This window comes from Neopsephotus bourkii, unplaced genomic scaffold (assembly GCF_033783945.1).
Source record: "Neopsephotus bourkii isolate Nb327-2 ecotype Australia unplaced genomic scaffold, CSIRO-AGI_Nbou_v1 NB_1181, whole genome shotgun sequence".
NCBI classification, from domain to species: Eukaryota; Metazoa; Chordata; class Aves; order Psittaciformes; family Psittacidae; genus Neopsephotus; species Neopsephotus bourkii.
This window is the reverse complement of record NW_026901666.1, coordinates 4,803,859-4,825,047: the sequence shown is the minus strand read 5'-3', so window position 1 is coordinate 4,825,047 and position 21,189 is coordinate 4,803,859. Positions and strand designations below refer to the sequence as shown.

Sequence of the window (21,189 nt, the reverse complement as noted above, 5' to 3'; positions counted from 1 at the left end):
GAGAGTTTACTCTGTAACCATCAGGGACTGCATCTCCTCCCACAGGTGTATTAATAATCTTTATTTTGTATGGAAAAAATACAGTAGCTGTGCAAAAATAGAACTACAGGACAAGACTAATATAGGAGTTGTACAAAGTATCAAAGAAACAGTAAACAATAAATAAGCTAAAGCATAATGATGCAAACTCAAAAAGAAGTTGTAAAAGGGGCTACGGCTGTTTACAATGTCCAACACTGTCCACAAACAGGATGTGAACTGCGCCTGTCACATTGACCACTCCAACCTACCTGTACTCACAGGGATGGCACTACAGCTCCTTGTTTGCAGAACAATCTCACCAATTTAAAACTGAATTTCCTCTGAGAAACTTCACAACTTCATCCTGTCACACAGCTGCATGTACACTTTCCCTAAAACTTTCATCTTCATCCATTTCTTAGGTTTCCCATAAAAACAATTCCTAAAGATTTCACTGCTGTACCTTTTTCCACAATAAACAATAAATCATTTTGCTTTAAGATAGCACCCAAAGGTGATTAGATAAACTATATAAAGTGCGATTATTGTTAATATGCTGTAATATTGTGTTCAGTGCAATAACCAATATGGTCAAAGCCTTTCAATACACATGCAAATGTCGCCGTTTATTTTACTTGAGTTCTGCTAGTTACTAAAAATAGTTATATTTACATGTCCAAACATGGCCGCTTATATTGTACTCAGACACAAATTATTTATGCTTCCTAAATGTACATCATGCAACCCAAATTAGATCCCACTAGAAAAGTGATAAAATACTATCTTTGATTTAAAAAAAAAGCATACATATACAGATCTGAGTATTATGCAGCAGATTATCTTTCTTAACACTGTTTTGAGAAGTAAGCACTTACTTAAGCATTAGAGAGGCACAATTATTATGTGAGTAAGTGGCAAGATGTAATATAACCAGAGATTAAAGCCCTATGTAAAAGGAAAGTCTTACTTGATGGAAAGGCTTTGTCTGCGCGAGGGCCTAACGTGGTGAGTAGGTGATCGTCATGGACTCTTTTCACACAGGTTTGCTGTTCCAGTTACTGTAACTGCCCTGTGATGGTAGGACCAGTTTGAAGTGGTTGTAGCCCATTGAAAACTGGCCAACATGGACTGCATACTCACAAGTGACCAGCCATCAGTACTTTGTACAGAAGTAATACCCTATGATGTCACGAGCCAAGTTTTACAACGCTGTAAATATACACAGTAATATTTATACATTTGATTCAATGAATGATCGCTTTGGTTTCGCAGCCGTGCCATGGCTCAGATGGCCTTCCTTACTGCTGTGAGGCTGTGATACCGCATCTGGGTATAAATGCGGTGCCTGTTTAGGTGATCTACTGTCTTGACAGTGGGTTGACATTTGGCACTTGAGCTCCTCGCGGTCTTTAGCTTGCAGACCATTCTGGCTGCTGTCACCTGGGGCAGCACCAGTAGAGGAGCTTTTAGTTTGGTAGTGCTTGACTGAGAACTGCTCAAAATTGGAGGGCAGAATGCCCCCAGAAGCAACATGTGTTGATAATCCCTCCGATGCCTGAGAGTGCCAAGTACGACTGGACTGAGTATTTTGCTGCTGAAACCTAGCAGTCTTATCCATGATCCCCATAAATGGGGTATTGCGAGGTCTGTGTTCAGCAGTACCCTGAACCTGATGAATGTTACTCTCCTTCAGTCGAACGTCTGGGCCCAGCCCCTTAATACTATCTGAAAAACTACTGGCTGAACTTAAGCTGCTGGTTGAGCTGGTGAGAATCATACTACCGGCTGGAGAACTACAGGGGACAGGACTCTGCTGCCTTGCTTCACTGAAATTCATTGGAGTAGAGGCTGCCAACCGGTCGGCGGTTTTAGACTTACTTGCAAAAGAATGTGAGGACAGATTCTCACTATGCTGTGAATGAGAACACTGGCTGGACACAAACTTCTCGTTGTACAGTTCAGAACCATGACCTGCGGAAACGCTTCCGGATGATAACGTGCCTGTCCCATCCAAATGCTGAATTTTACAGTGCCGGACTGGCAAGGGACTTTGGGGGAGATGCTGAAAAGATGGTTGTGTCTTTGCATTGCATGGACCGCTTCCCGGTTTTGGTCCAGGCTGGATGGAGCTCAGGTGCTGATTTGTTTTCACAATCTGTGCCTGCTTTGTTGGCTGCATGATCAAGCCTGGCTCTCTCAGGTATTTACTGCCTGCTCTGCTTTGAGGGGACACAGATCTAGCTTTCTGCTGAACACCTTCTTGAAGGGTCCTGCTGTACGATGAAGCGGCTAAGGAACACTGCGGCCTTTGTGAACAGGAAGCAGATTCCTCAGGGTGTGACAGTTCATCCTCCCGGTCTTGAAGATTAAAATTGTCATTCACACCTTGTATAATGCCCTCTTCCTCATTATCAGAGTTGGTAATTTGCTGTAGTAGCTGTGGAGACTGATGCTTCTGTTGCTGTGTCCTCTGGAACTGCTTGCATTCCTCTTCTACTCTGGCCAGGAGCCGTTTTATCTCTTGATTGCTGGGACACAGCTGTGTGGCTTCACGCAAGTCAGCAAGAGCAGCAAGTAGCTTTCTGTTTAGGGAAAAAGAAAAACCACCCCACAGTTAAACTCAGTCAAAACCAGGGGCACATGTAAGTCTCAATGTTGCCTACAATTAATTCACGCCCCTGACTTTCAAAGGCATATTCTGATCTGCCATCTCTGGCTGTAGTTGGTGACAATATAAGGCTAGGATCTTCTCCAAGCGACAAAATTCTTTCCTATGGTGGAAGCTCAGACCCAGCCCTAAACCCTTCCCTGGTATCTCAACAGCTTCTTGAGGAAGGCAGCAGCAGTCTGCTGCTAGCACTAGGAACTGACGGTTTGTCTTGTAAATGCTTCACTGTTGCCTTCCGAGCAGCTGACTGAACTCTGCTTCATGATTAAAAGGCACCTCTCCCTAGACTTCAGCTACACCACTGCAGTTTGCTGTTTCTCAAGGTCCCCTTGTTTTTCTCTTGAACTGCTGATGATTCAACATACCCTGTCCTACAGAAGCACCCAGTAATAAATCATAAATAAACTCAGTAATAAGTAATGCAGTGCTGGAGTTTGGTGGTACACTGCTGCCAACATTCTGCTGAATCCCTTGGAGTAGCAGTCCCGTTTGCTCTTACACTCAGTCCCTCTTTGTATTGATTTGTTACTTCCTTAACTACCTACTGTTTGCCTAAAATATTATTCAGTATTGCTGTTTGGGGCTGGGTTGGCTTTAATTGATACTAAGACCTAACACAGATGGAAAGAGCACAAGGAAAAGAACTTTTTCATTGCAGATTCCAAATACAACTAGTGGAAATGACAAGGAACTACTGAAAGTGTTAGGAAGATGCACAGAACCAAACAGTACCTGCTGTTCCTCTTAGCTCTTGCTCTAGCATAATAGGCTTCGTAAGACTTGGGTTTCAGATCCAGTGCTTTAGTAGCGAACTCTTCAGCCATACCAAAGTCCTAATAATTTCAACAAATGTACTCATTATACAGTGACAACAAAAGAAAGGTGCATGCCCTGTACTCACAGTACTGCTTCAGTAGTGTGGATACCTTACACAGTACAGAGTCCCTGTATCAGATAGCAAGAGCAGATACTTTCTGAAAACCTGAGACCAGACCTCATCTTGCTACCCTTGCCTCTCGTGTTTAAGGGAAATTGACTCCAGGGTAGCTAAAAGCAGTGTTAATATAAGCAGGATACAGTTATCTTCAACCCACAGACGTTACAATTCTAGAAAGAGACTTCATGTTTAAAAGAATATAAACCCCAAACAGCAAGGTGTTCAAATGTCTTTTGACAAAAGGCCAGTTAAAGACTCACAAATTTAGAGAAAAGCAAGAAAATTCAGGAAATGGCTTGGCCTGCCTCTGACAAGGTATGTAACATTTTGAAAGAGGAATTGCACTGGATGTGATTTATTTGGTTTCATTTAACAAGAACACAGAGTAAGAGTTTAGTAAATTGTTGGTTAAACTGGAATTGACAAAAGCAGGGTTTAAACGGGCAAAGATGGCTATGGGGAAGCTGAAGGCAAAACCAAGCCTCATTTTTCTAACAGCCATGTACAGCACAGGGTGTTCACAATACTGAACTATATGGAGCATGAGGATATGGGAGGTTGGGAAGTATTAACACCAAAAACCCCTGTCCTGAGACAATATGGAAGGACAGAGCATTATGATGAACTTGAGTTTTAGATGGAAAGTGATGCACTTCAGGGTTAGCAAAATGCAATGAGAGTTTATCAGTGGGATGTGGTAAGGAATGCACACACACACTAGTTGTAGTAGCGGCAGCAGCATTTTCCATTTTGTCTTTTCAAAAAGTACCAAAACCATCCATCAGTTTGTCATTCCAAAATAACTGGATTTCCTAAGAACATCTGTAACAGATTCCCCAGAGCAACATGACCTCATCTTATGAACTGTCCCCATTTGTTGACACAACAAAGCCCAGAAGCAGGATACAGTGAAAAGAATTCTAAAATAGCAGAAATAAATGTCCCAGGTACAAACTCAGTAATGGAGTAGAGCAGAAGTCCAAGGTTCCCTATGCCGGAGAGGCAACAGATGAACAGTAAGAGCTTACATTTGTTTTCCGGCGACATCGTGATAAATTTAGGTATAATGAAACTCTCAGCTCATTGAATGCTTTCATTTCTTCTCCAAATCCTTCCCTCGGAAACTTCCTCAAGGCATACTGATAGCGCTGTGCTGCTTCTTTCATCTTGCCTTTCTACAAAGGTAGGAAACAAGCAGCTTTTCAGGAACTCTGAATGTCGCAATACTGTTGCAGAAAAGCACACTGATACTTGACATGTACCAAGAGGTGCTCTTCAAGTAAAAAACACAGCACCACATTTAAATAAACATATACAGTATGACTTGCACACAGACAACAGGTGAGAACTTTGATGTTAACTGAAGTCTGTGTTTGTTTCTAAACTCATACCCTTAATGGTATTTCAGCAGGATATACTGCATTAACACATACTACTTGTACGAGAAAAAATCAAGTACAATTAATTATTTACTTATTTAAAGAGAGCAGTCCAGTACCCTGATGAGGTAACTGATTATAACTCTAAGGCCTAGGTTTTGGGAGAATCTAATTCATGACAGCAAGGCCTGAAGGGTCTTTCTTTACTATGCAAAGCCATTTGATACAGAAAAAAGAGATCAGATAAGGTGGCAGATATCTGACGGCACTTATGAAAGATCCTACAAGTTACAGGTAGCTAGAACAGACTTTGAATGATGCTTCTATAAAGCCATTCACCACTAGTAAAGAAGATGTCTCAGTTTACCAAATAATGCCAGTTACTCTTCTAAGCAATGTATCACCACTAGTAAAAAGAACATATCAAAAGAGCTGTCACCTCAATATATACTTAAACAGCACACAAAAGAACATTATGCTGAAGAAAAGGACACGCCTAAATGTCACTTAATTCAACAAGGCACTTTCAAACGAGCACCTTATATTCTGAGTTGCTCTTAAGCAGCAAGTGACTGCTGCAAATGTTCAGACTGACTTGCTCAAAAGAAAGAAAATGTACTTATCCACCTTGAAATTTTCAGTTACTTATTTCATTTACACAGGAGTTTTTCTCCTCCTCAGTGATTCCTTCCCAGGGTTCTCGAGATTTGTTGGCCTCATTCCCAACATAAAAGGATGTGCAAGTACACATCTTGTTTGAACATAAAGGAGGTATAATGACCTTTAATCCACATTCAGACAGAAATTATAATGTTCTGCTGGTAGAAAATAAAAATAATTTAAAAAAATCTACCTACTTTGTACAGTATATTTCCTTCTTCCATCAGTTTCTGCAGCAGAATAAGCAGAATATCGGGTTTGGAGGTGGCCATTGCCCATGCTGCATTTCCTGCAAGTTAAATTTTAAGGATCTCTGACAAAAGGGAAGCAACTGTGTTTCTGGTACCTATTGAACCTAGAAAGCCTAATCCTACTTCAGTAGATATTCCACCTGCATAGAACTATTCGTAATAGTAGTAGTAGTACTGTGCACACATGTATTTAAGATAGACAGGTATATATCCATACCTGCCCTGGTGCCACACATAGATAGAGAGCCAGGTATTAAATGGTCTGATTCATTCCATCCTTGGTATTAAGGAGAACATGTCAGTATAAAAGTCACAGTAAAGTCCAGACCTAAGTAAGGATCTGTACTTGATCATCTGTAGTACCCAAACAATAATAAATGAGTTAGAAGCACTACAGATTCAAGAATTACCCCTTCCCATGGCAGGGGGGTTGGAACTAGATGATCTTAAGGTCCTTTCCAACCCTAACTATTCTATGATTCTGATTCTATGTACACATCTGCACCAGCTATTTGCCTACAGATTGTACATCATTTGGATGTACAATTTTAACCACTCTTTGCAGTTCTATAATCTATTAAAAAAGTTATTTAAATGTAAAACTTCTTACTCTAAATAATTCCTAGAATTAAGTATCACTAATGGTACAATGATCATTTCCTTGTTTATCATGATAGAGTAACCATGTAAAGACTGTCTCCTCCAAACCTCTTCATCAACACATCAAAGAAAAGAACACAATACTTTCATTTCTTCACTTCTGAAATAAGTCTTTAGTGTCTGCCTTTAAGAGACAGATTTCTGTCGTGCGGGCATCTGCAAACCATACAACCTGCAAAAATCTAGTGTGCACTTCCAGATTTATTTATTTACTCTACAGAAACAACAGTAATTCTAGCAAAGCAGATACTGAGTTGCTTGAGTACAGGCCAGTTTTACTAACCTAGTTTAGCTCCTTTTCTCAGCAGCATAACCACTACAGCTGTGTTACGACATCCAATAGCTCTGTCCAGTGGCCGCATGCCGCTGTGATCTATGTGCTCAATCATTGCTCCTTTATCTACCAAATACTGCACCTGTGACAAGAAACAAGACAGGCCTTGTAACATTATTTCTGGTATGAGAGGCAGAACAGTGGGATAGTTAAGCTACCACCTAATCCCTCCATTCCCTCCTTTGGTTATGGTCTGCGTGCCAACAGGCAGGGGCAGCAACTCAAGCCCAAGTGTAACAAACACAGTGAGAACAGAGCAGCAGTGCAGGCCCTGTGGCTTTAGCTTCAAGGGCAGTGTAACACTAACTGTTACCAAGTTTTGAAGTGTAAGGACAAACACCTCAAAAAACAAGTCTGTAATTTCAAAGATACAAACTTTAACCTTATTGTATCCTTTTGATCTCAGCTACAGTCATGGTCCATTTCAGATTCAGAAAAACTTCACCTAAAATGCCTTAAATTCACCTTAAATTTTTGCATTTTAACATTCACTACAGAGGAAGAAGTTAGTATGTGAGAAAGGTACAGGACTGGAAAAGGAACTTCAGTTGTTGTCCTATTTCTGAAATGACCTGTGAAACAAATTGAGAAGTGAATTTTCACCCCAGGCCTTGTAGTTTCACATATCAGGCTGACAGTAACACTGAGATGTGCTCAGTGCCATCTTTGCAAGATGAAAAGCATCAGCATTTCTAACAGTTCTTTCCCAGTCACGGCAAGCATGAAAAATACCTATCAAAGGCAACTAATGATGCCTTATGATGGAGAAGCAAAATCTTTCTGCATTTCATCTATTCTGGCAATATTATTCTTCCTACACCTCTCATTTTGAGTCTCTTTTCCATGAAGGCACCCAGCTGACCCTGCCAGGTCACCTAGATGGCTTTTCAGAGCCTGAAAAAATAAAAAAAGGTATTTTCCTTTCATGCCCAAAAAAGCTCCTTTTTCTTCTTTTTTTAATTCCAGTTCATCCAAAGCAGAAATTGTAAATGCTCCTTTTGACTGAGATTTAAAAGACTCACGTACAACAGCAGACGGTAAAACATAACGGGATAATGCTGGACTTCTATTACCACTACCCCTGTACCAAAGCCTCACTGAGAAAATGCTTGCACTGCAGTCCAGTTGCTAGCAGTGTAAGCATCTTTGCTACTTCCTCATATTTCCTTCCTGGTTTGTTGGCAATCCTTCTTCTGAGCTTTGGTCTGTATTATGAACATTTTAACAGAAGCTGTTTTCCTGCTGTTAGTTCTACTCACAATATCAGCATCTCCATAAAAAGCTGCCAGGTCTAGGGGCGTTCGTCCGTTTTTGTCTGTCTGATCAGTTGTTGCACCTTTCTCAACTAAATACTGAACCACTTCCCTGTGGCCTTTCAGACATGCCCAGCTCAAAGCTGTCAGTCCTTCTTTGTCCAGAGAGGAAATAGTTGCACCTATAAAATGAAAATGATGTTTGTTATGAAGATGTCCTGTTTAATCAGCAAAACTACTCAACTCATAGAGATGCAGTCTCTGGTACAGCTGTGCAGCCTTGAACCACTATTTACTTCCTACCTTCGGAAAGCAGAAATTCCACAGTGCTCAAGTGTCCTTCACAAGAAGCCACCATAAGTGGAGTTCGGCCTTGCTTGTCACTTAAATTCACATCAGACCCATGCTCCACTAGAAGTTTAGCAATCTGAAACAGAAAACAGCAATTTAAAAATAAATTGACAAATTTTATCCTTAAGAGAATGAACTTTTAAAGAAGAGGACTAAGGTGTTATTTATAGCCACCACTGAGAAATCTGTTTGCAATTCAGAGCCTTCTCCAGACAGGAATGGCCAGCATGAGGAAGGCTCCTGACTCTTAAGGTTCTCTCTCCATTAATAGAGAAGCAGTATGGAGGATGTGAAATTGCCTCTTCTTGGTCTAGGAAATATTTTTAGCTCCCATGTATTATTTTTCAAGTACATTATAAAAAAGATTGTCATACAGCTGATATACTTTTTAATCCTCTGTATAAAATCACAGACTGGTTTGAGCTGGAAGTGACCTTAAAAATCACGCTGTTCCAACCCCCTGTCATGGGCAGGGACAGCTTACACTAGACCAGGTTGCTCAAAGCCCCGTTCATCAGCCTACCGTTGAACACTGCCAGGGATGGGGCAGCCACAGCTTCTTTATTTACCATTCTCTGTCATTTTAAATAACTTTAAAAGTGAACTTCTGAACACATTCCCTTGGTGTTGATGCAAACACGTATTAGAAAATCTACACTAACTTATAACAGGACTAAAGATGGGGAGGGAAATCGAGGACAGCTTCCCAAAGGAATCCATTTAGTTCACAAAGATGTGTCAGACCTGCCAGTGCCCCTGCCGCACAGCACAGAAAAGTGGCGGAATCCCCCTCCTGTTAGCTCTCGTCACAACAGCTCCACGTTCAAGAAGTAATTCGCAGACTTCCAGTTTCCCTCTTCCTGCAGCAGCTGTCAGAGCTAAAAAAAGCATTTTCATCAACATCATCTCTTTCCTGTTTTACCACATTTTTTAACAAATGCACATTACGTGAGTGTGACTGAAGCCCCAATCTTTTCAACTCTGCTGCTCTGTAGTATTGCCATAAACTGTTTCTAGCCTCAAGTGAGTTAGTCAGAATCAGATTAAGTCAATAAACCACGGGGGGGGGGGCGGATATGGGATGATTCTCAAAGATAAGAGCCATATCATGTGCAGAGACTGTAGCTTTAAAGGAATCTTTATGAACATTTTGGATAAACCCACCTGTCTGTTCTACTTTCTTTTTCATTAATCATTTTGTTCAAGGCAAGAAAGTTTCATTTCTTTCCATCTGGCCCCTCCTAAAGGTGAAGATGGAAGCAGCTCTGGGATCCAGCAAAGGGACTGTAACTCAAGTTTCAGGAAGTATGTTTTACCTGATCCCTAGCTGTGATTTAGTACAAAACATCAGATATGTAGATCCCTGCAGAAAGTCTGTGTCTTGGACGATTTAGCTTTAGCTTCATTCTGCACTAGTTAAGGCTGTTTTCCCTGGTTTTCATGGTGAAAACCACAGTAGGTTACGAATTAATAGTTCTAATTCCTGCGTGTTAACCCTTGCTCTAGACTTCAGGGGATTTCTGTACATTTTCCCATACACAAGAGACATCAACATTCTAATCACCTTAAAAATCCTTCTTTGAACAGAACAGTGTATGTTGTCAGAAGCGAGTGCTCTTGACCTCTACCTCAAATGCAGTAACTCTGCAGCTTTTAAAAACAGATACTACTAGGAGCAGATACTTTTTCCGCCCTGTCTGGAAACACCAGAGTATCACAACTGCATATACACACCTACACACACTGGAGACAGAACAGCTCAACACAGTGTAGCTGCAAATATGTCCACATAGCACAGGATTAAAACCCCTGTTTTGATCTTTAGACATTCATAAGATACAAATTACTGCACATCTGTGTTCACAATATGTGGCTTATGAGAAAGCAGGCTTCCATGCATTCAACACTAATACTGTGGGACTCAGTACCGTAATGCTTAAGTGTTGCTGTAAGGCTGCACATTTAAACAATTTGCCACCTTCTCCTAAAGCTTATCATACACCTTTTCATTGTGACACTCACTGCAGGCTGAAAATAAAAGTATATTCCCCACCATGATTTTTTCCCCTTTTCCCATCAACTTATTGTGTGTTTTAAATGGAGCTTGAAATTAAAGTGGCTTTTTTTGTTGTTGTGCTAAAGCATCATCAGTAATGTTAACATTGTTTACAAAATGGGTTCACGCACTGACTTCTGCAACCATCAGCAAAGGACCTGCCCCTCTGTTTTCTAAATCCTAATACCACAGAGTTTCCCATAAGAAGTCGGTCAAATGGTGAATGTCGTGTTAGTCTTTCTTCAGCATTTCCAAACATGATAGTTTTTTTCCAGTTGCTACAAATACTGCAAGTGAATGAAATTACAAACACTGCAGGAAGCAGCACATTCCTTTGTTTAGAACTACAATATCTAACCCGTTCACTCTTTACCAACTGGTATTTTGCTGTTACGTTTACATCAACTGTTTTGATCTGAACAACTGGAAACTCCTACAGATACCAACATCAAAGGGAAAACAAATTATCTCATTGAAAAACTTCACAATTTTTTACTGTCAGTAGCAGCATTTTAGCTCACAGTGTAACCAACATTACAGCAACAATGTAACTCCCTATAGCTAACCTAGGCATAAGATGACTACACAACTCCTCCAGTTAGCTTTAACATCAGCGCTAAACTCTGCTCAGGAATTCCATCTATTCTACTCCAAATATGACTGATCTGCCTAATGGTACTCTGTGGAAGTTGAGATGCTATTTTCTATCGTTTTTACTAGACAGTAAATTATGCTCAAATTTAGCTAATCTCTATAGAACACATGAGGCTGGAAAATATCTCAGAGACGTCTTTAACCTAAGATTATTTTTTTGCAACTGAGATTAATGTGGATTTTGAAAAGGGTAAACTAGGGAAATGCACATAACACACTTAGAAGTCTTCCACTGAACACGCTCACACTTCATCTATTACATGACTTTTTTTATCTGCTCGAATTTGCTGTTTAATTTGCCTTAGACCTGTATTTCATACAAATGTGGCCTTCAGCACCGTTAATGGGCTAAAATACTGGGAATGGCAATGATGATCTCTAGCTGTCTTTCCCTCCAAAGACTCACAGTATAAAATGCTATTGAAACAGCCTCCACGATGAGCAGAACCAACTCAGGATTCAAGCAGGTAACAGCAGTACAAATATATGAACAGAAACAAGCTGTTCTGGAACATGTCACTACATGAAAAGGAATGATCTTGAAGTTTGTTCTCTGCTATTTCAATGTGTGATGGATTTTTCTTTTTTAAAACAGCTGCTCACAAAACTGTTCCTCACTCTATCTGCCTCATCCTTCTAATTTTACCATTATCCAGTTTCACATCATACTCCCATTTGCAAAATAGGCTGCAAAGAACCATTCAGTACAATGCAAACGTACTTCACCCACACATGCAAAACTGTGCAGATGCCAGCAGCATATAAATTAGAATTCTTTCCACATAAATTTTGTACATTCACTAACTGACTATTCCGTGTAATGGTAATCCTGTAACTACCGTGACTCACTCCACATGTTTTTCTTGCCCCAAACTTACTACTCTATTTCGGAGAGCAAAAAAATGTCGCTGGGAACTTCTCATAGTTACCTGGACAAAGACCTTTGCCACCTTCACACTGCATAAGGAAGTACTTACTTCATTAGCAAAGATATCCAATACATTAAGAACTTAAATACAAAATACTGTCAAGAAGTATTAAAGGAAAATTAATTTGGAAAGAGATGTATGGGGTTTGGCATTCACTGTATTTGCAGCAACAGTTCCGTATACGCACAGGAATTAAGAATGTTTGCTTCTCCGGTATGTGAAGAGGTTACTGACAATAATTAAAAGAGATGGTTTTCACACCTGCTTGTGCTATCTCAGCTTTTTAAAATGAATTCGAGATACTACTCATACGGTAAACCAGGAAACCTTCCAGCTGCAGGCTGCACAGCTTACAGCCTGTCTTTAAAAAAAGATTTGGCATTTCCACACAGAGGGATGCCTTTTCATCCACGGCCTCGTTCGAATAAATGAGTCAAGTGCCTCGCATTTCTTGCAAACAAATGAGATTTAACAAAAAAATAATAATTAAAAAATTCTCAGATAATCCTAAGAAATGTACATTGCAGCTCGAAGCACTGTATTTCCACATATAATTTCCAGTTTAATTAGGAAGTCACTAATTTTCAGTAATTTTAATACAAAATAACTCTTCTTTCCCATACATGAGAGGAGTGGATTTATTAAGTTAAAAACTCTACACTTACACACTGGATTTTATTATTAAAACTGGTATTTCCCACAACTTCTACCACAGAGAATTAAGTTCAAAAAATCAGAATCTCTTATTTTTAACTCTAACTAGGGAAAACATAAGAAAGAAAATACCTGTTTCTCCCCACAAGGCATCAGTGTCATTGATGTCTATTCCATGATCCTTTTCAATTGTCAAGATGTAACAAACCACCTGTCAAAATCAGTTAGCAGAGATGTGAGTCACTAAACTATCACTTGCAAGACATAACAAAGGATAGAAGATTTAAAACAATGCACACGAATCGAAGAAAATGAACAGATATTGTTCATAAGCCATCAAGGCAAGCTCCGTATGATTTTTAGTATGACCTGAAGATGACTGTTACTGAACGTAGTTTAAAAAAAAAGCCCAGCACCCTTCTGTGAACTAGTTTGGGATGCTTTGCATTATTATGATTTAATGAGCTCCTGTGTGACCTACATACACCACAACAACCAAGGCAAACAGTGCCAAAAATAAAAATAAAGCATCCCACTCCTAAAACCAGGGAAAGATGGACATTTTCAGGCAAGAGTAACTATTTATGATTAATGTGACCTATTTTGCTGATATTCAGCAGTTGACTTCTTTCCTTTGAGTCATGGATAGCAACTTTTACGAGTGAAGGAATTATCAATTAATTCAAGTTAATCATAGTTCAGAATCCTCCAATTTATATTGTGAGACAGTGATGGCTTATATATTATGCAAGAAATTAATTGCACATAGGCATTTTTATATTTGAATCAAGATCAGATCTTATGGCAATTAAAGAATAGATTTAAAAGAATTTAATACTGAAATGGTTTTACTGAAGAGATTTTAAGTTTCTACTTTTGGCACATCACATACATACACGGGAAGTCCCATCAGCCTAGTGTGATCTTTACTCAAGTATCTTTATTTACCAATTACTTTTATACCAAGGTTCAGGTTTATTTTTCCAGTGAACAGAAGACATACTTGTATTACCTTGTATGATCTAAACCATTTTAAGTATTTCTTACTTTCAGTGTTCATTTTACTGAATAGTACTGTAATGTTGACAAACACATCATATACATACATACACCCCCAAATTTCTGTCTAAAGTGACATTAAGCTGAAGAAAGCTGAAGTCTATAGTCTGATACGTGCACCAGGTTAAAAATTTAAGCATGTCCAAGTATGTGCAATATGCAATATGAAAAACCCCCCAAACAATCCAAAAATCACCCTGAAGTAGAAACATGCTAGAGTGGATCACAGATACAGAATATCATCATTACCACTAGAGAGTTAGGACAACAGAAAACCAGTTAGGAACAGACAGGAAAAAAAACCACAGAAAATTACATATAAACAAATCCTGAAGCAAATAATATAACTGGATAGTTAACTACAGCATTTACAACTGCTGCCAAGAGTGCACACTACTTTAAATACCAGAAGTTTCATTAGTTCTGCTCTCCAGACCTCTTTCAAAAATAGCTGCAGTGTTATACAACTCTGATAAATTCGAACAGATTTGGACATGTATGAATTACCAACCTACCTGACAGTGTCCCATACTGGAAGCTGCTGTTAGAGCTTGTTGCAATGCCTGGCTTCTTCTTAATGAATTCTGTTCTTGGCATGGAGCTATCCAAGCAACATTGAGCAAGTATTCAAGGATATCACAATGCCCTCTCAGTGCGCTATGGACCAAAGCACACTGGCCCTTCTTGTCTACATAGTCAGCCTGCATTGTAGGTGGAGGGAAAAAAGGTGTTCAAAGTTAAAATGTCAAGTGAAAGGCCATGAGAAGAACTCGCAAGCACTACAAGAGAGTGAATGTCACTCCTATCTTCAAGAAGGGCAAGAAGGAAGATCTGGGGAATTACAGGCCAAACAGCCTCACCTCAGCTGCTGGGAAGGCAATGGAAAAACTATCTTTGAAACAATTTCCAAACACATGAACTACAAAAAAGTGATTTGGAGTAGTCAGCATGGGCTTTCTAAGGGGAAGTCATGCTTAATCAACCTGTCAGCCTTGTACAGCTAGATGACTGGCTTTGTGGATGAGGGTAGACCTGTGGATGTTACCTACCTCAACTGTAGTAAGATTTCGAAACTGTCTCTCAAAAAACAGTCATGGACAAGCTGATGAAGTACACACTTACGTAAGTACACAGTGAGGTGGACCCAAAACTGGCAGAATGGAGGGGCCAGTGGCTTGTCATGAGTAGCATGTAAAAATGTTTCATAGAAGCCTGTGTAGATATTCTTCCCCATACACTGCCCCAAATTAATTATATACTTATGTAATCAACAATTTTCTTTGGTCTTTACATGGTTTTTTTGACTGCAAACATTGCCAATTTTGTGCATGAGCTTACCTTTGCACCTTTTTTGCACAGCAGTGAAACTATGTTTATGTGACCTGCAGCAGCTGCATAACTAAGTGCTGTCATCCCATTTTCTGAAGTTCCATCAATAGCAGCTCCAAATTCTAGTAAAAGAGTGACCACTTCTTCATGTCCAAGGTGTGACTGAACACACAGCACTGGAGCATTATTTAAGACTTCCGTCCTGTAATTCACATTTGCTCCTGCCAAGATCAGCAGCCGGCTCACCTAAAATTCAATTTAAACAACTTTTTATTCAGATTTGTCTGAATTTATTAAGAAACTTCGACATCTTGATTCAAATACTCGTATATTACTTCCCAATTCTGATGGGAGATTTTATTGGCAGACATCGACTTTATCACATATCTAGCAATATGAAAGTTTAAAATTGTCCGTTAGCAAATAACTAGTCTGTTAGTGTGTACTTCTAATAGAAAACTTACCTCTTCCCTGAAACTCACTACTCTCTCATGACAATTTCATCCATGTGACTTGCTGCTACTCTGCAGATTTATGTCTCTGACTCCATTAACAGAGAACCAGATTGCATAAAAAGCAATCTCTCTGCCCAGAGAAGCTGTGGCTGCCCCTTCCCTGGCATTCCAAGGCCAGGTTGGACAGGGCTTTGAGCAACCTGGTCTAATGGTATGTGTCCTTGCCTGTGGCAGAAGGGCTGGAACTGGATGGTCTTTAAGGTTCCTTCCAACCCAAACCATTCTATGATTTTGTGATTCTAAAATAATTATCAGAGCACGCATATGTGTGTGTGTGCATGTGTGCACAAAGTTCCAACCAAAAGGCTTAGCAATCGGCTAGAATTGCAACTTACCAACTTAGATTTCCCTATCCATAATACAGGGATTCAAACAATAATGCAAAGTTCTGACATTTTGCATCCTTTCACTCTCACAGTACCTCCCCTTTATACTCTCCCTTACAAGAAAACATGGCTGAAGTCTGCCCAGCAAATCAGGTGGTACATCTGACCCCCTGAAAGTGCATCCACACATTTATCTATACTATGGAGACTGGCTACATCAAAATCAGGGTCAAACCCTTCTTTCCATCAAAACTATCAAGGAAAACTTGACTTCAACAAAAGGTTCACAAAGACTGGTTATAAAGGAGTTCAGTTACAGACAAAAAGAGTGGTGGCTTTTTTCCTCTAAGGGTTAGTCTCAGCATTCACCAAGATAATTACACCACCAATGTTGCTGAAGCAGCTGAAGCACTGATTGCACACAAGTGCTTTATTATCTTACCTTCACGTTGGGGGTATAGATGTTCCTAAGCGAAGCAAGGGCTGCAGACAGTCCATCAGTGCTATAACCAATCCACAAGGCTTGGAGATGACTGGAAGAAATTCCAGTCCTTTTACTGAGACCCTACCAGAAGAGACATAACAGGAAATCTCTCTATAGGATTACAAATACTATACAAATCTACAACTCACCAGCATAGAGGGAAGTTAATATTTTGTCTGTTAGCACTACCAAGTACTTCATATAAGCTTCTAATAAATTATTAAAGCAACATGGAGGACAACCTCTATGACTCATTCATACGAATAGGTTACAAAACCTATTAAGCTGTAAACTTTACCTTAAAAATGTGCGCTTTAAGTATATGATGACCAAGTTCCATAGTTTGTTGACGGTTTAACTTTCCCTCTTGTCGAGAAAACATGAAAGCCAGTAAAGCATGTCCATTCCTAGTAAAAAAGATTAAGAGAGAACTGCTTTTATACTTTCAGTAAATATCTTAACACATCTGTATGCCTGTCATAATAGCTCAGCTTTCTTTGTCAGACTACTGAAACACACCACTTCATCTAAACAATATTTTTTACATAATGCAAAGAGAAAAAAGGCAAATTTCAAAGTTGAAACACACTCCTAATATTTCTTTACTGTCACCTCACCAGGGGCCTATGTCAGAACCAATGCAGGTTCGACACTGATTTGTAAACTGCTCTCCTTTTGTCTTGTTTCATCTCACAGTACACTGCAGGTAACACAGATAAAACACAATTCTACAGGATCTGAATCCTTCTGAAATTTGAGATAAAATGTATATTTAGTAATTCAAACGACTACATAAAAGATAACTGCAGTTCTTTGAACATCATTTAGTGGAGGTTTCATTTACCTTGGCTCACATAAGAAGTCAGTATTTTCACCATCTGCTCTCCAAACAAGCCATTCTCTGAAGGAAGGATGGCAGAACATACGTGTTTTGTCACGTCTTTTTATCAGAAAACATGAAAGGGCTTCCATCCTTTGGCTGAAGTCTTCCCACTGCTGTTCACCATTTATCTGTCCTGCATTAATAGCTTGGAAAATCTGGTCATCTGTCAGGGGATGTAGGGATGCCAGTGCCACATTTAATATTGGCAGGGCTCGCTCAAAAGCAGAGTTTGTCATAAACTTCATATTGCACTGAAGTAAGTACAGCTCTGATAGAGACACTGGAACAACCTTGTAGCTTGCACTTTTGATTACTAAGTGACCTTTTTGGAAAAGATCCAGAGTGAGTTTCAAATAGAGGTAAGATCCCAGGCTTCTCAGGATCAGGTGATTACTCACTTTCCCAATAATAGCTGCATCAGCTTTTCCATTTAAAGATATGTTGTTTATAATTTCCTGGCTGTTATTAATTCTGTACTGAATATAGGCATTCAAGTCCTCATGAATTTCTTTATTGTCTGGAAAATTGTCCAGGGATATTACAATAAAGGGCAGTGAACTTACTACTTCCTATGAGGAGGAGAAGGAGAAAAAAAGAAGGAAATTAAAAACCAAAGCAACCAACCCAACACACAGGCATTACAGTATTTCAGCACTAACAACTCAACAACACATCTCTGCTATATTTCTCTTCCTTAATGAGCACAAGACAGATTACAAAAATTCAGTATCTCTGTGATGGCTTTGCTAAAGCAAACTTACTCTGATTTCACCACTTCTTGTATTATCAATTCTACTGGCATACTCAAGAAAGTGATTCGAAACAAAAGAGGCCTCCAATATCACACTTTTGTACTGTAAATAAACAAGCAACAACAAAAGAAGGGAGGAAAAAAACAAACCAAACCAAGAGCCTTTACTCTGAATTCCCATAAAACCAGCCACTGGAATAATATCCCTGGAGAAGTGGTGGACAGACTCAGCTGTACAGGGTGCTGGTAGATCTAGCCTAGACTGTGTTTTTACCAAGAAAGGTAGGACAAGATGATCCTTGAGGTCCCTTCCAACCTGGTATTCTATGGTTCAGTATTCTTCCTATTAATGCAGTTGCACCAATGGGAAAGATCACTTGGTCTTTAACAGTAAGAGAAGAGTTAAAAGGTGTATTTACCTGGAAATTAGTTCTTATGGTCACAATGAGCTTCAGCCAGGGAGGAAACTTACAGATTATGCTTGAGATAAATGAAGAAACTGTGTCGCCATAATCAGGTTTATGAAATTCAGCATCATTTAAACCATCTATCAAAATTATGTAGTCCTCCTCAGGAATTTTCCGCTCTGAAATATGAAAATAAGAGAAAAGGAAAGGATGAATACAGATTTTCCTACATTATTAAAAGTGATGCATTTTTAATCCCCAAATTTTGAGCATTCAAGAAATAAAAACCTATCTTTATATGCAGCAATATGTCTTAAGGATTCAAGCATTATTTAGGAAACTATAAGCATTAAGAGATATAAAACAAACACGGCCATAAAATGACTATAAATAGAAGCAATCACAATAGTGTTTTTTACCGCACTATTATTATGGATCTATTTCACAGCTGATTTTAAAAAGAGTTAAAAGATTAAACAAGGCTGTTAACCGAAGAGATGCACATATATGGGAAGAAGGCATATGTAGGTTATTTAAGCCATTAGTTAACACTGCTTTTGATTATTAGCTATTTACTTAAAAACTTATCCTTTATTTGACTTACCAAACAAACAAAATAATTTACAATTTGCAAAAATCATAAGGCATTGGTTTACACTCCCAGTTCTGACAAGACGTTATTTTGCAACAGCGCAAGAAACTAGCAATATTCATTTTGAGCACTTGATAAGGATGAAAATCCTGGGGGTAAACATAAGGTTTCACAGGAATTTTGTTGACTGTCAACAAAATTCAAGAACTGCAAACCAGTTTTCATGAGAATGACACATGCTCTGTTCGCACATTAGCAAATCTCCCCATCTTGCCATATATCAAGTACCTGCTCAAGCTGGCACATACTCTGAAGCTTGCTGCTGTTTTCAAGGAGTTTGCTTTTTTTTGAATATAAAAATCATGTTGTTACACACTGTCTTGGAAAACTGCCATATCAGTTTTAAAAGCAAGCAAAAAAACACATCCACTCTGCAGGTGTTTAGGTGCAGAAAATTACAAAACAAAGAAGTGTGACAAAACTCAAAAGCATCTGAAAACAAAATCCTTTAATGCAAATGTGCCAACCTTAACTTCAGGGTACAAAGGTATCCTTGAGTTTTCTGGGGGGGAAAAAAAGTTTCCATAATCTTTAATATTAAAGTTTCATAGAATTTTATTTAAAAAAACCCATCAAACAACTGTTCAAAAGCTACCCATTGTTGTTACAATGACCACCATTAAGGAATCCCTTTCTCCAGGAGTGTTTTGCTTTACTTATTTCTCTTAGGGCATCAAAATACATATTCTTACTTTTTTTTCCACTTTTTCTGCAGTTCAGATTCAGTTTCCACTTTCTGCTTAACCTACCTTTCCTGAGATTTGAAAGTGGTTCCAACACTCCCCTTTTAAAAGCTGCTGCTGGATCCTGGACACACGATCTCAGGCTAAGCATGCTTTGTAAGTGAGGTTCTTTTATTAGAAGATCTCTGTAGGCTGTTAGTTGATTTGAACGACAAAGTAAAGCTGCAACACTGTGGACGAATTCTGGTACAAGACACGTGTATGTGTTGTCAGCTTGACAGTAGTGATAAGCAACAACCTGCAGAATTTAACAAAGAAAAGAAAGAATTACCCCTTCAATACACACACTGGTTATGAGTTAGTCTGATTACTGTAAAAGTGAATTTCTCTTTCAGCTACGGAATACTTTTTTGGGTTAGAATAATTATCCAACTCCAAAGTGGTCTCAGATGGCCCCTATCAAAAACACAGAAAAGAAGGTAATGGAACGGATTTTGACCTTGCAGTGTATTCAAAGAGGAAGCGAAACCAAAATGTCAGATTCTGGCAGCAAAACATAGTCATTTGAGTTCATGTGATTTGGATACAGTGAGTAAACAGCTAACTACTGTAAGAAGAATAACTTGAGGCTGACTAAGCAACCTATTAGCTATAATTTAACAGCACTGGGTCACACAACGTATTGACCCAAGGAATCACTTGATCATCATTAAGGCAAAAGTAAATGACAGACAGCTATTAAGGGTGTACTCATGTAGCAAATAGCGTAAGAGGACAACTGGCTTTATTCTGCTTACCACAAATGTGTGTGTTAATTAAAATGTAACATAGGCCATATTTCTTTGAAAAGAACCAAACCCCAAGAAAAACATGGTGTTCACAGTAAATGGTCTGCACTCCAGTGCTGTCGTAACATCATTTCTGAATAATGCACATCACCTTAAAAACTGCAACAATAACCTCATCATGTTTTTCTCACAACTATTGGCATAAAGCGTGCAATTCATATAGCAACAATTTTTAATAATTAGTCAAAAAACCCCACAATTATCATAATAACCTAATGCAAAAATAACTTTTGCTTACTTCAGACTCTCAGAGCATGGAAAATAGAAAGATTACATTCAGACTCAACCTGTACCATAGAATATAGACGGATTATACACAGACCAAACATTTTATCATCTTTTTTTCCCCAAGATTTTTGCCTTTGGAAGGTACGCTGAGTATCTACCTGTAGAGAACACATGGCCCTTTTTGGAAGTAAAGAATCCTTCTCTCCCATACACACAT

General features: G+C 39.0%; 1 protein-coding gene across 10 annotated transcripts in view; it reads right to left on the bottom strand.

Moving 5' to 3' along the window:
- Positions 1–46: 46 nt before the first annotated feature.
- TANC1 (tetratricopeptide repeat, ankyrin repeat and coiled-coil containing 1) overlaps positions 47–21,189 on the bottom strand; it is an 86,561-nt gene continuing 65,418 nt past the window's right edge. For all 10 annotated transcript variants that reach the window (XM_061363812.1, XM_061363814.1, XM_061363815.1 and 7 more), the window contains 16 exons: positions 19,963–20,194; positions 18,574–18,740; positions 17,365–17,972; positions 16,819–16,927; positions 16,479–16,601; positions 15,205–15,441; positions 14,382–14,567; positions 12,940–13,018; positions 9,259–9,392; positions 8,467–8,590; positions 8,170–8,345; positions 6,860–6,992; positions 5,863–5,954; positions 4,655–4,801; positions 3,422–3,522; positions 47–2,603 (listed from right to left, as the gene is read on the bottom strand). In XM_061363812.1, coding sequence (XP_061219796.1) covers positions 1,253–2,603; positions 3,422–3,522; positions 4,655–4,801; positions 5,863–5,954; positions 6,860–6,992; positions 8,170–8,345; positions 8,467–8,590; positions 9,259–9,392; positions 12,940–13,018; positions 14,382–14,567; positions 15,205–15,441; positions 16,479–16,601; positions 16,819–16,927; positions 17,365–17,972; positions 18,574–18,740; positions 19,963–20,194 — 3,999 coding nt within the window. In that variant the 3' untranslated portion in view covers positions 47–1,252. The remainder of the gene's footprint in view (positions 2,604–3,421; positions 3,523–4,654; positions 4,802–5,862; positions 5,955–6,859; positions 6,993–8,169; positions 8,346–8,466; positions 8,591–9,258; positions 9,393–12,939; positions 13,019–14,381; positions 14,568–15,204; positions 15,442–16,478; positions 16,602–16,818; positions 16,928–17,364; positions 17,973–18,573; positions 18,741–19,962; positions 20,195–21,189) is intronic.